The sequence below is a fragment of the Zootoca vivipara genome, chromosome Z2 (assembly GCF_965207765.1).
Source record: "Zootoca vivipara chromosome Z2, rZooViv2.hap1.1, whole genome shotgun sequence".
Classification (NCBI taxonomy): Eukaryota; Metazoa; Chordata; class Lepidosauria; order Squamata; family Lacertidae; genus Zootoca; species Zootoca vivipara.
Genome location: NC_142585.1, coordinates 24,836,204 through 24,850,427, shown reverse-complemented (window position 1 = coordinate 24,850,427; position 14,224 = coordinate 24,836,204). Strand labels below are relative to the sequence as shown.

The 14,224-nt window shown below is 38.9% G+C and overlaps 1 protein-coding gene across 3 annotated transcripts in view; it reads left to right on the top strand.

The window, feature by feature from the left end:
• Window positions 1–7,391, top strand: part of LOC118078199 (phosphatidylinositol-binding clathrin assembly protein) — a 50,361-nt gene extending 42,970 nt beyond the window's left edge. For all 3 annotated transcript variants that reach the window (XM_035101947.3, XM_035101946.3, XM_088664619.1), the window contains 3 exons: window positions 1,471–1,527; window positions 2,807–2,914; window positions 5,374–7,391. In XM_035101947.3, coding sequence (XP_034957838.1) covers window positions 1,471–1,527; window positions 2,807–2,914; window positions 5,374–5,388 — 180 coding nt within the window. In that variant the 3' untranslated portion in view covers window positions 5,389–7,391. The remainder of the gene's footprint in view (window positions 1–1,470; window positions 1,528–2,806; window positions 2,915–5,373) is intronic.
• The last annotated feature ends 6,833 nt before the right edge of the window (window positions 7,392–14,224 follow it).

Sequence of the window (14,224 nt, the reverse complement as noted above, 5' to 3'; positions counted from 1 at the left end):
CCTTGTTTTTCTCTGAGCACTTCACAGCCATCATAAACTGGTTTTGAGACTCCCCTCCAAGAAATAGATCTTGGAATTGTGATGTATATCTCATGGAAAGCATCAACTTACTATGCAGTGACAGTGAAAACTACAAATCCTATGTTATGGATTTTTAGGAAAAATCTTGAAATATGGTGGACAGGAGTGGGGCAAAATAGACAGGGCCAGAGGTGTCAATGTAAAAAAAAAACAGAAACAAAAAAACACCCAGCTTTTTAAAGTTATGTGTTTTTTACATTTTTTTAATACATTGTACGTCATATATTACATACTTTTAAAGCATTATATTTATATTTGATGCATTTTGTAAAAGTTTAATTAAGGTGGAACCACTTAATAGTTGGCATTACGTGAGTGAGGCTCAGGTTCACATGCATCCTCTTCCCCTTGCATCCTTAATCCACTTATTTCTTTGGTCAGGCAAACCATAGTCCGCCATTACATCTGACCGGGCACATTATGGTTTGCACACGCTCTCCTCATCAGAACTGTAAACCACGATCAAAATGTGATTTTTTAATTCTGTTGTAGGGGATATATGTAAGTCATATGTTGTTGTGAAGAAATGTTTGAAAGGAGGAAAAAGCGGGGGAGGTGCAGGCTTGTATTAAACCACATACTGGGACAAAATAGGTTCGGTCCTTTCCTCTTTCCCCTCTTAGGAGTCAGAAGCTAATGATTCTTGTAAGCTTATTTTCAAGACTCCCAGTGTTTTACTTATACCTAGGCCTTTTTTAGAATAACTTGAGGGCAGAAACACTACTCCATGATGCCTTTAGGCAGGCTCTAAAAACATTTTTTTTTAAGGATTGCCTTTAATGAAGAGGTTCAGTCTCCCTTTTTTAGTCTTAAACTGGTATGGCTGGTTGTAACATATTGACATGAAGTCTTATTTCCTACTGCAGATTGCAGCTTTACTGTTTTGGTGTGAATTGCACTTATGTGTATAAATGGTAGCTCTTTCTTAGATATCTATTATGCTTCCTGGTTGCTTCAAATTTGAGCTGAAAAGCATGAATCAAATTAATGAAAATATTCTCCTTAGCTATTCCTTCCTTATATGGAAAGAGAACTTTCTCTGTACAAAAGAGCAGTCAAATAATATAGCTGCCCCATCATTTCATTCAGCCACATTGCTTTAATTCTTTTTGAATGTACAGTTATATGGTGTGCAAGACTGAGCATAACTAACTTCATAACTAGCTTGTCTTGTTTCTAGCAAAAGTCATTCTAGTTTTGGTATCCTGTCACTCCCAATAATTTTCTATCCTTCCTCCTTTTGCTATGCTAGAATGGAGTATCTTATCTTGAATATGCAAGTGCCTATCCTGCAAAATAAGATGCATTTTATACAGTTTCTTCAGTGTTAGCAGTGTAATTTGTAGCCAAATTTTATATGCAATCTTTTCTCCCCCACCACTGTCAAAGGTACCTGCTCCTGTAACCTACCCACTGAATACACCTCAAGTGCCTGTGTATGGAATGGTAAGAATATTCACTCTTTATATAATACATTGAGAAGATGTTCTATTTTGAATGTCATTCATCATGATTTGCAGCAGTCTAATGAGCCTGAAATCTCAAATAAATACTAATTCTTTGATTATTCTGTTGCATTATAATGTAGTCTGAAAAGCTTCTGCGTGCACAAAGGAAGTCATTGAAGTATTTTTTTATCTTGCTTCCCAGTACTTACCAACATTTTAATCAAAGTATAATATGAAGTTTCCCCCACTGTTTTACCTGGATGTCCTAAGAAATGTCTTTTATATTATCCCCACACCAAGTTTTAAGATCTGCCAGTGTGGTCTTTGCATCTTTTAATGGATACAATTTTAGCATCCCCTTAGAGCAAGATCTTTTCACTTATTTGCCCCTCACCCAGGAAGTTATCTTAGCCTCGTCATCTCTTTCTTGAAACAGACACAAATATTCTGTTTCCACTATGTTTTTGAGAATCATGTCCACAATAGCTTAGGTATGGAAATCTGAGTCTAAAACAGAGTTTTAGTCCTATTTTAAGTAACTAATTCCATTCGTTTGGTGGTGTTTATTATTTAGAATGATATGTAAACTTTGTAAACACTGATTGAAAGTGTATTCAAGTTGTAGCTGAATCCACCCCCACCATGTATGTACAAATTCCAAAGAAATGCTTTGGCTGTCTCTGAATTCCTGCATTCATACTTATGCTCATGTTGCTCTATGGCAATTTATTATAGAAGCTGGCCATTACAGGTGGGTGGAATTATCTGGTCAACACACTTCAGAGGCATTTCAGTTCCTTGGTAGAGCACCAGCTTTGCAAGCAAATTCAGTCCTCCATCTCCCTCAGATTTCAGGCAGGGAAAATTATCTTCTCTGCCAGAGTCATTGGAAGCTTCCTGTAAGAATAGATGTCACTGGGCTAGATGGATTAGTGGTCTGACTGTTGAAGACTACATGAAACCACTTTCTGAAGAGTGCAGAAACTGGCCGCTTCAGCAGTAAGAGTACTGTGTTCATGCATAAGCAGCTTCTGCACCCCCTAGCCTTGAGAGCTTTGGTGTTAAGTTGCTGAAAGGGAACTAGAATTTGTTCAGATATATATATATATGTGTGTGTATGTATGTATATATATATATATATATATATATATATATATATATATACACACACACACACACACACACACACACACACACACACACACACACATAGAGCAACCATGTTCAAGCTCAGAGGATCAATAAATGACTTTATCCTGTTTCTGTCTGACATTTAGGTACCTGCTCAGATTGGAGCTACTCCTATTATGGCACCCCAGCCTATGATATATACCCAAACCAGCCTAAGGCCAACAAATCCTTTTGCACCTATCTCTGGAACACAGGTTAGTGTATTCCTTAGCATAAAGATGAAATTCTTCATGATTCCTGTAGACTGGTATCCACACTTGCCACTTTAAAATATTTATATACCTCCCCTGATTGGTCAAATCTGCTCAAAACATCATCACCATCACTGTTACCTCCAAGGATGTGGACAGGCTACTTGGACGAGTGAAACCAACCATTTGCCTCCTTGAACCTCGCCCATCCTGGCTTATAAAAGCTAGCCGGGAAGTGCTGAGCGATGGGCTTCACGGGTTGGTGAATGCTTCTCTCTGTGAGAGAGCCTTCCCAGACCCGCTGAAAGAGGCAGTTATTAAACCGCTTCTTTAAAAACCATCTTTAGATGCAGCCAATATGGCCAACTATCACCCAGTCTCAAAACTTCCATTCTTGGGCAAAGTGATTGAGCGAGTGGTTGCTGAACAACTCCAGGCACGCCTGGAAGAAGTGGACCATTTGGATCCCTTCCGGTTGGGATTCAGGCCTCATCATGGGACTCAAACTGCCTTGGTTGCACTGGTCGATGATCTCCGGTAGGCTAGGGACAAAGGTGAGAGCTGTTTCCTAGTTCTGTTGGATCTCTCAGCGGCTTTTGACACCATCGACCATAACATCCTTCTGGACCGTCTAGAGGGGCTGGGAGCCGGGGACACTGTCATACAGTGGTTCCACTCCTTCCTCCTGGGCCGTGTTCAGAAAGTGGTGGTGGGGGGTGAGTGTTCAGACCCCTGGGCTCTCACTTGTTGGGTGCCTCAGGGTTCTGTCCTCTCCCCCATGCTTTTTAACATGTACATGCAGCTGCTGGGAGAGATCATCAGGGGGTTTGGGCTGGGCGTTCATCAGTATGCGGATGATACCCAGCTCTACCTCTCTTTCAAATCAGAACCAGTGAAGACAGTGAAGGTCCTGTGTGAGTGCCTGGAGGCAGTTGGAGAATGGATGGCAGCTAACAGATTGAGGTTGAATCCTAACAAGACAGAAGTACTGTTTGTGGGAGACAGGAGGCGGGCAGGTGTGGAGGACTCCCTGGTCCTGAATGGGGTAATTGTGCCCCTGAAGGACCAGGTGCACAGCCTGGGAGTTATTTTGAACTCACAGCTGTCCATGGAGGCGCAGGTCAATTCTGTGTCCAGGGCAGCTGTCTCTCAGCTCCATCTGGTATGCAGGCTGAGACCCTACCTACCCGCGGACTGTCTAGTAGTTATCTCTCGCTTGGACTACTGCATTTCGCTCTATGTGGGGCTACCTTTGAAGGTGACCTGGAAACTACAACTAATCCAGAATGTGGCAGCTAGACTGGTGACTGGGAGTGGCCGCCGAGACCACATAACACCGGTCTTGAAAGACCTACATTGGCTCCCAGTACGTTTCTGAGCACAATTCAAAGTGTTGGTGCTGACCTTTAAAGCCCTTAACGGCCTCGGTCCAGTATACCTGAAGGAACGTCTCCACCCCTATCGTTCCGCCCAGTCACTGAGGTCCAGTACCGAGGGCCTTCTGGCGGTTCCCTCGTTGCGAGAAGCCAAGTTACAGGGAACCAGGCAGAGGGCTTTCTTGGTAGTGGCGCCCGCCCTGTGGAACACCCTCCCACCAGGTGTCAAAGAGAAAAACAACTACCAGACTGAAGGCAGCCCTGTTTAGGGAAGCTTTTAATATTTAATAGATTATTGTATTTAATATTCTGTTGGAAGCCGCCCAGAGTGACTGGGACAGGGTATAAATAATAAATTATTATTATTATTATTATTCAACTATTATTCAACTATCCGTGAGCTTGAAAGGATAGTAGTATGTTCTTTTACCATCTCAGATCCTAAAGTACTTGCCTCACAGCACTGAGATCCCCTCCTATTAAAAGTTAAGCAGGCTAAGACTTTCAAATAGAGCTTGATCAGCTCCACTCAAAGAGTTACAGAATGAATCAAATACACATTTATTTAAAATGTTCTTTTTAAAAAGCAGTCATGGGCCCTTCAGCAATGGGTCTGTCAGCAACTGATTGTGCCTGGATGTTGCTAGCAGGAAACAAACCAGTTCTTTGTATCTTTTGTATCTTCTTATTTTGTTTTTAGTTGAAAACAGACCCCCCCCCCAAAAAAAAAAGTTTGCAGAATTTGCAGCTAAGATGTATTTTATTGTAGTTAGTAGAGTAGTGGAACTTTTTTTGTGATGAATGTTCAAAAGTTAAGACTTGATACCTTGTAGTTCAACTTTAAGAAGCAGGGCTTCACCCAAGCCTCTGATTGATCAGCACAACTTTTTAGAGATATTCCAGGGATATTATTAAGCAGATGGAAGGTGATCTGTGATTTTAAATTTTTACATGGCGTTTAGTGTGTGTATGTACAAAAGAATTGTTGTGTGCCAGAATTTTGTTTTAGTTTACAAGTATTTTTATGAATAAATATGTTGCCTTAATGACTTTAATTCAGCTTGGTTTTCTTTATATATGTTGCAGATACAATTTATGTAGACCCGCCAAAGCAGCAAGACACTTTGACAACCAAATATTGGTAGAAAGAAGACAAAACTTTTGAACTGCGGTCCTCACTAGGGCACATAACCTGCTTCCCATACAATATCAGTTACTTTGAATTGCTGTGCTTTAGAGATTATTGTTATAACAGTCACTATGGTATGAAATCATGTTTGGTTTTGGATAGCATAAGACTGTTTTCAGTGGAAAGCTGAAATATTCTGAATCTGAAGGTCAGCAAAGTATGTAAGGAGAATCCTGACTTTCCCTTTTTAAATAAGAGCTTACTTGGAAACTTTGCAGCATTTCCATGTAACAGCTTGCCTCTAGTAAGCTAGTGGAGGGTATAATTATTCTATTTATTTTCTCCCAGAATTCTGCGAACGTTGTTACCATGGCACCACTTAATGAAGTTGAGCAATAAACCTTTCAGATACTCTTAAGCAGTACCTGATACAATAAGACTCTGAGAAGAATCTTGCATTATCAGAAATGCCAATATTGACTGCTTTTTCTCATGCTAGACTAGCTTCTTCTAATTCACAAATTTTGTACTGTGAGTTTTAAATGCTGTGAATCAACTTTTAACTAAATGTAGGCCATTAACAGAAAACTATAGTCAATTGGCATTTCAGCAGAGTGTTGCCTTGCCAAGTGATAGAGCTATGCTTTGGCAGAGACTTGGGCACCTGACCTATTCTGAAGAAAATAGTATGTTACAAAGTAGAGTGTGTGCAGTCCTGGCATGGATGGCAAGAGGCTGCATAAGGAAGTGCAGCTATTATGTACAGATAGCAGCATCATTTCAGACTTTAGCTAGAGTTGCCTTCATGTCCCAGAAGAAAGTCTGCAGGTGGCCAGCTGCTGTGAGTCTGGGAAGCTTTTTGCCTCTTAATTTAAGACGTAGGGCACCAGCATTTTCTTAGTCATTCATCATTTACAGTGCTGCACTTTAAGAACTGGAAAATTGTGTTCCTGAGCTCCTCTATCCCTCTATACTTACGACCCATGTTGTGGGTAAAGGAGCAAAATAAAAACATTTAAAGGGCCAGTCACTACATAAAACAAACTTTTTGGGGGGGGGGAGGGAGTGTAAATATTTGTAAACCCTGAAGTACAAAAAAAATCTAGTGCTGCATAATCTTTTCTTCTTTGTAACACATTCAAAATGCTTTAAGACATTTAGCTCAAATTTCTTTTGTATTGAAAAGTTCAAACCATTATCCTTCAAGATAATTAAGATATTATTGCAGTGTAGGAGAATGTAAGATGGTCCATGATTTTCAAACACAATGCCCCAAAATAATGAAAGGATTACCTTAAACATTATTTTTTAATTTGTCAGATGGAGTCCAGGGCGTACCTATGAGGGGAGATGGCAAGCAAAAAAATATTATTATTATTATTTATTTTTAAAAGAACATTTTAATTGAAGAAAGAGTGAAAACTGGTTCTTTCCTTTCTATCACGGCTGTGATAATTTTCTTGTCTTGAGCTCATTGCGGTAGCAATAACAGCAAAAAGGTTCTCTCTTAAATGTCAATGTGGCTTTCTTTCATTAAGCTTGCCCCTTTTTTCATTTAAAATATTTTGCAGCACTTGAGCTTGATCTTCCAAGTGTTTTTGCCAAGTTATTGGCCCTTGTTCCGTGGGAAGGGATTTGCAGAAACAAAAAGTACTTTTGTGGCTCAGGCTGTGTCAAATTCTAGAAAACCAGTCTTTTCCCTGTAAGTGTCTTTTGTGTTTGTTAATATTGTGCCAATAATGTAAATATATATATATATGCTTGCTTCAAGAAAGATATACTTGTTTTGTCAAACTAAACATGATTTTTTAAAAAAAGAATCATTTTTTATATGTGTGTTTGCAATTTGTAACCACTAACTTTGTATGGATTAAATGTTGCAAGGTGGAAAAAAATGTTTTAGACCATATCTTGGACATGTACTGGCAAAGACATAAACTGGATGCATGTACAGTAATTAAATGTCGAAAGTGAATTTTCAAGGGCTTTGGGCTTTAATGTACTCTCCTGGTTTGTCCAAAACCAATATTTATTGTAGCCCTATACAAGCTGGAGCAGCTTACTTAAAGGCCTTGTTTTAGTTGATATTCTAGTGAGTTAATTCAAATGATCCTCATTTAGGATTATAAATCATGCTTCTAACCAATTTTCTGTCTTTTAATCCAGTTTGGACCAGTACATGTATTTAAATTACACATATTTTATAATAACTAGCTAAAATCTCAGAGGCTGTGACCCATGTAAAGTTTGGGGCTGTAAAATAGGCAGCAACCTTTTTTATCCCCCAGATATTATTTTCTAATAATTCAGTTTAACTGTGTTTAATTTATTGCATTTACTGGCCGCAGTCTTACAGCAAGGAACTTCATGCAATACCCACCTCCCCAGAGAGAGGGCAGCTTCAACTCTCCAAATGAATGGGTTTATGTACCGTATGTTGTTTTATGTACTTTCTACAACATTATACAGTAATCATTGATGTATCCGTTAAAATCAGATTCAAAGCATAATAATAATCACAATAGTCCCAAGGTAGCATAAGCCCCTAATACTTTACACATTCTTGCTTCTATTCATATGCAATTTAATTCATTAAGGAAGACCGGATTCTGTAATTTTTCTTTTCGTATCTAACTTGCCAGTTCAGTGACCTGAACTCAAATTTGTATGTGCATCTTCTCATGCTTGCAATCTTTGTAAGCAGTGTTGCACAACCTAATTTAACATTTTCCCTACAACAAATGTGTGGGATTTCCCCATGCTCATACATGAAGGTAACCTGTAAACCCTAGTAATGGCATTACTCTTAACCTGTAGTGATTATTTGAGGAATTCTTTTTAAGAATTGTTGCCCACTATACTGGTGTAATTTTTGTCAAATTCAGTTTTTCATTCTGTCTCCAATAAGCCTAAACTTGGAGGTTGTGCTTTTATCCTATAACCAAGGACTTTGATTTTATAATAAATGAGCTTTCTAGACAATAAGTGATTATGTATTACCGGTAGTTCAATAAACCAATGGCAGTGATACCTCTACTTACAAATAACTCTACTTACGAATGGAGCTCCGTCCGCCATCTTGGATGCAGTTTAGATAGGATTTTTTCTACTTATGAATTTTTAGATAGGCTTGCTTCTACTTACAATTTTTTTCTCCCAATGCATTCCTATGGGATTTGACTTACAATTTTTTTCGACTTACGAATGTGTGTTCGGAACGCATTAAATTCGTAAGTAGAGGTACCACTGTATTGTCCAAAAAAGTAAATAAATGTCAGTAGCTGTATTTTGGCTGTCAATATTAGCATTGAACCTTTGTAGGTAATACTTAGTCTGTAGTTCTTTAACTTATATATAAAAATCTCCCTCGTTTATCAGGTCTTTAATGTGCAATTGGTAGGGTGGTTCTTGAGTATCATTAGAGTGCTGTCTTTGCTTCATATTTAGGTTGCTGCAATTGAGAACAGTGGCAAGGTGTGAGATCAAAATAAATTGGGGAAAGAGCAGAATACAGCCATGGCTAGTCCAGCAGCGGAGGAAGCCTTTCAGGCACCTGGGGAGGGGTGAACTTCCCATAGGGGTGGGGCAAACCGCTCATAGGGGCGGGGCGTGCACTGGGGCCTCAGCCGCCCTACAGCTTGGGAGGGGGAGGAAGGCGGACAGCGCAGAACCTGCAGGCGCCGAGACACGTGGCTTGTGCGTGCTGCAGGCCCCGTGGTGATGAGTGCCGCTCGCCATTTTGTCACCCCATGTCAGGGTGGCACCTGGGGCGTACCTAGGCTAGTGGGCTATTCCTGCAGCCACACTTTGTCTTTAGGGAATTGTCTGTCCTTATGGAAAACCAAAATAACAGTTTGGTCACAACTGCTAGCACCACTTTCTGTGCCAAATCTGGAGAATTGGAACTCTCGTATCTCTGTGGAGGTGGGTTTATCACTCATTTCCTTGCTGAAAGATTGCAAGGCACCTTTTTAATAGCTGACCCTAGCAGTTAGATGGTGGTCATTGTTAACATTATTGAAACTGCATTTGGGGTTGCTGTGGCCAGAATTACACTTTTATTCGTCTTGCCAGAAATGCTAAAAGTACAGGTAGCTGTACTACTTTCAACTTCCAGTTGGTGAAAGGTTGTTTACAGTGGTATTAGTGGTGTTTATAATTGAACTGTCTGATTAATGTTAGATTATATGTTTTTAAAGGTTTTTAAAAGCCAATAAGATGTCCATCATACATACTTGACATTTGCTGCTTCCCTATTAGATATATTAGCAGGTTAAAGCTAACTATAAAAATAGCAACTCAGCTAAACTCAGGACAGCATTGCACTGCATATGACATCGTTGTGTAAATTTATTGTGAGAGAAAGATGCTGACCAACCTACTGCCTTCTCAAAGATACTGACTTTAGAGAACAACTCCTTCCTTATGAACATATTGGTATCATTTCTATTCATTATTTTAGGGCAACCTTCCCATGCTGACTGGGGCTGATGGTAGTTGTAGTCCAAAACATCTGGAGGGCGCCAAGCTGTGGAAGGTTGCCATAGTGTTTTGGTCATTAACAGGTTGACTGCAAATATGTGTTTGTGGTCCTGAAATATTTGCAGGTGAAGCAATGTGGTGGTGGTCTTGTCAAGATTATCCTTAAGGCAATGCTACAAGGCTGCCATTTTAAAAGCTACAATACCAAGGCTGATTTATTTCATCTGTTTTTGTTTTTGTTCCATTGTTTCCATTGTATTTAGGGTCACAGCTTAAATCTTAAGATTGGTGTGTCCTGGCTTTAGTTGTGTTTGATACTTTTATAGTTTGATAATTGGACTGGTAGGTCAGGGTTGTAATTCCCACAGGTATTCAGAGAGAGAAAATGCATGAAGCTGAGGAGAAAGAACACACACACACACACACACACACACACACACACACACACACACGGATTTCTGTGTCAACTCCATTTTCTGCATTTCCCTCATTGGAGATTCATTTTTGCTTTAAAAAAAGGCATACTGTATAGCTTATTAAAATGGCAAGAATTCTATCTTGAAAACTTTGGGAAGCATGGACAGTTCGATTATAATATTATGATTTCGTACATTCTTAAAACGATGAGAGCGATGACAGTTTCATCATGTGGCTTCTAGGAGAGTGTGTGAGATTCTGAAGGGTGATAGGTGCCCTTGTACAGAGAGTGCTCTCTCTAAAGGCCAGATTAGACGTAATGATAGTGGCTGTGCTTTTTTTGTTCACATCTCTGCCTCATTTTCATATAGAATGGAAGGTGGCGTCTGAGCTTAATATTAGAATGCATGGACAGGCATGGAAATCTGAGCCCCTTCCCTCCCCTAGTCCATTGCCCACATGTGTTCCTCCAGCTCTGCTTCTACACTGGAAATGAAATGAGCTGGGAGTAAATAATGGGCAATGAGCCACATGTAGTTAATGCCATGGACTGGAAAGAGTCTGTCCCCTTTATTGTTGGTTGCAAACCTGTTGCAGTTAAAGCCAGCCTCCACCTTACCCCACTTTATATGAGACCCAGGAATAAATAAACATGGCTGCTATGGTCACATTTAGTTGGCCATAAGAATAGAAATGTGATATTAATGGGTAATATTGTCATACTTGAAAATGTCTCTTCTAAAGCTGTTGCTCCTTTTCCTAGATATACATTCATTTTTAAAAAATGTAATAAAGACATTTTCAGTCTCTGATAAGAATGTGTAGAGCTTAAAAAGAACGCAAGTATACTTTTTGGGTTTTTTTGTAAAATGTTGTCTTTGACTTTAAAATTAAATACAGGGTGTACCTGGATCTGTTTGGGATTTATTGATGTGTGGTAAGGGTGGACTACAATTTTAGAGTAGAATGCACTGTGGATCAGTGCTTTTATTTGTACATAAAAGGGAAAACTTCTTTTCTTTTTAAGTAGCCTGCATTTTGAGAATAATATTGACATGTGCTGTATACCAGTCACTTATTTCCATTTTAAAGATTATATTTTTGAGTAATGGGGAACTGTACATGCTATCGCTACAGTTTCTAGAAATTACTTAGAAATGTTGCTTTTGAATTTGTAATTTGACTTCTTGGCTGTCCCATGTACTGCTTTAGTATGTATTCTGTACCTCATACCCCCAGCTTTCTGATGATAGCATTTATTTTAAAATATTGTAATAACCAATGCAGTCTTTCTTCTTCTCCCCCTCCCCTACCAGTTTGGTAAATAATTTGATGCAATTGTATTCCTTTATAAAATAGTTGGCTGGAATTTTCTTGGAATTTTGGAAGCAGGGGGGGAGTGTTAAATGTGTATGTTGTTCTGGGTTTGGTTTTCTAATTGATAATTTCAACTCATTTCCCCCAATATTCTCTTCTTTGCCCCATCCCAATGCAATAGGTATGTGCCTTTATATATATATATATTAATTTGACAGGTGCTTCCTGTTTGCAGGATGACTTTAAAATTCTTGTATAATTTTTGTCACAGCAGGGCAGTATTGATAATCCATATATTTGTATTTCAAATATGATTTAAATTGCATATTGTATCTGATATAGAAAATGTATTGGGGGGGGTTTCTGTGGTTTTTGATCTTTTTCTACTCTGTAGGTAGAACGAGCAAGGAAAACCTCATTGTTGGAGAAGGTTGGAAGTTTAGTTGGGTTATCAAGCAGATTTTAGGTCCTGTGTGCTCACTAAACGACATGCAGCGTTGGATCCAGATAGTTAGTAGCACATAGCTCCCATTGTAATTAATGGGACAAGTTAGTAATAACTTGATTACTGCCTTAGTCTATGAGAACTGCCTCAGTCTGGGATCAGCCTATGTTTGTTGTTTTAAGACACATGAAATTGGGTTACTCATTTCTTGCATTGTCTAACATGGCCCCAAGAGGTCAGTTGAAGGGAAGGAGCTGCTAACTGAGTCTTACATCAGGCATCCCCAAACTCCGGCCCTCCAGATGTTTTGGACTACAATTCCCATCATCCCTGACCACTGGTCCTGTTAGCTGGGGATCATGGGAGTTGTAGGCCAAAACATCTGGAGGGCCGCAGTTTGGGGATGCCTGGCTTACATCAATAGTGCTAGTGCAGGCAAGGAGAATCTCAGCAAACATGGGGAGTTTGTGACACACTAGTGCCATTTACCAGCTATTGGTGGAAACAACAGGATAAACTTTCTGAGACAAAGCATTTGATTGTCACTGTGGTGTTAACAATGATATTAACTATGAGTCAGTTTTTAAAAGTCTACTACACCTTATTCTCTGGGAAATGGTATTGGTGAGCATTATATTGCATTATGAGCCGAACCCTCAATTCAGTGGCCTCTTTGCTGCATCTGTCTCTATCACGGCTAGGCAGCAGGAACCACAGCTTAAAGGCTAGATGTGAAGCTGTGGTTCCTGCTGCCTGGCTGTGATAGTGACAGACTATATTCAGAAAAATAATGTTGAATGCAGCTACAGAGTTGACTTCTTATTTTAGAAAAAGAGGAAGTCGTTTTGTGAATTTTTGTTTTGTTTTGAGAACATTATAGTAATACCTGCTACATTAATTGAATGACAAACAGCAAAATGTTTGAATGCTGCATGAATACATAGTAGGCCAAATTTTGTTTAGGTAATAAAATACAAGTACCTGCAGGAAATTTCTTTTAATGTACCGCTGTGATTAATCAACCAATAGTTTTGTTGTGATGAAGGCCACTAAACACCAAAATGATGCTAGACTTCAGTTTATCAAAGCGGATTCAATAATTTCCCCTCAACTGATATAACAAATAGCATATTTACTTATCTGTAAAACAATTAAAAACACAAGTACAATTAAAAATAGCAGGTTGTACAAGCATTGGTAAGATATTACTGAATAAATGCGTTTTGCAATTTATTTTGAAAACAGGGTTTCTGCAAATGTTCTCATATTTTGTATTTCAAACGTTTCTCAGTTTATTTCATATTTGAAATATAGCTTAATGGAGTGTATTGTGTTTTTTATTTAAACTACTCAAAAAATGTATTTTGCCCGGCTCTGCTTGTTCTTACTTAGATTGATTAAGATCTGCTTTCCCTTTACAAAGTTGCACTGTGAGAACATGGTGCATCTAGCCATCAAAAAAGTAAATAAAATTCTGCCTCTTCTCCCCGTCCCCAACACTTACTTTGCTGAAGCACAGGGCTTGCTATGTTAACGTTTTAATGATCCTTGACAGTATGTAAAACTGGAGGTGGTTGAGAGTCCTCCATTTTGTTAATGAAACAGGTTTTGGAAAATAAACTGGCACAAAGTGTCTTGGGTGTGTGTTTTAATATCTTTTTTAAAAGCAGTGTTTCATTTCAGCCAATGGTGCGGGTCAACCAGCAACATTTAAAAGCATTTATTGTTTTATTTGATGCCATTGGCATTGGGTGTTTAAGCATGATCAGCTATGGCTAATGAACCAAAGGGCTTTTCCGAAAGGGATACACTTTTTCATTAATGGTTCAGATAGCCATGTCAAACCAATAGAATAAAATGTTCCCCAAAATCAGTAGATTTAATCCTTTTGAGTAGGACCAGCTAAGAAGCTACCAAGTAGTGAATGGGCTGAAAGTCTGTGTGATCTTTCAGTTGAACCTATCAAATCTATTGTTGTACTGTCACTTTTAGAATTAAGTTGTTGTGTCAATGTTTATGGTTGGTGATTCTGGTAAATTACTTACATTTTTTCTTCAATTTAAGAGCTGCCTTACCCTTTTAATTATTATTTATATAGCTCCACCAGTGACTGGTTCCTTTCAGATCACAATAGGACACGTCCCTGA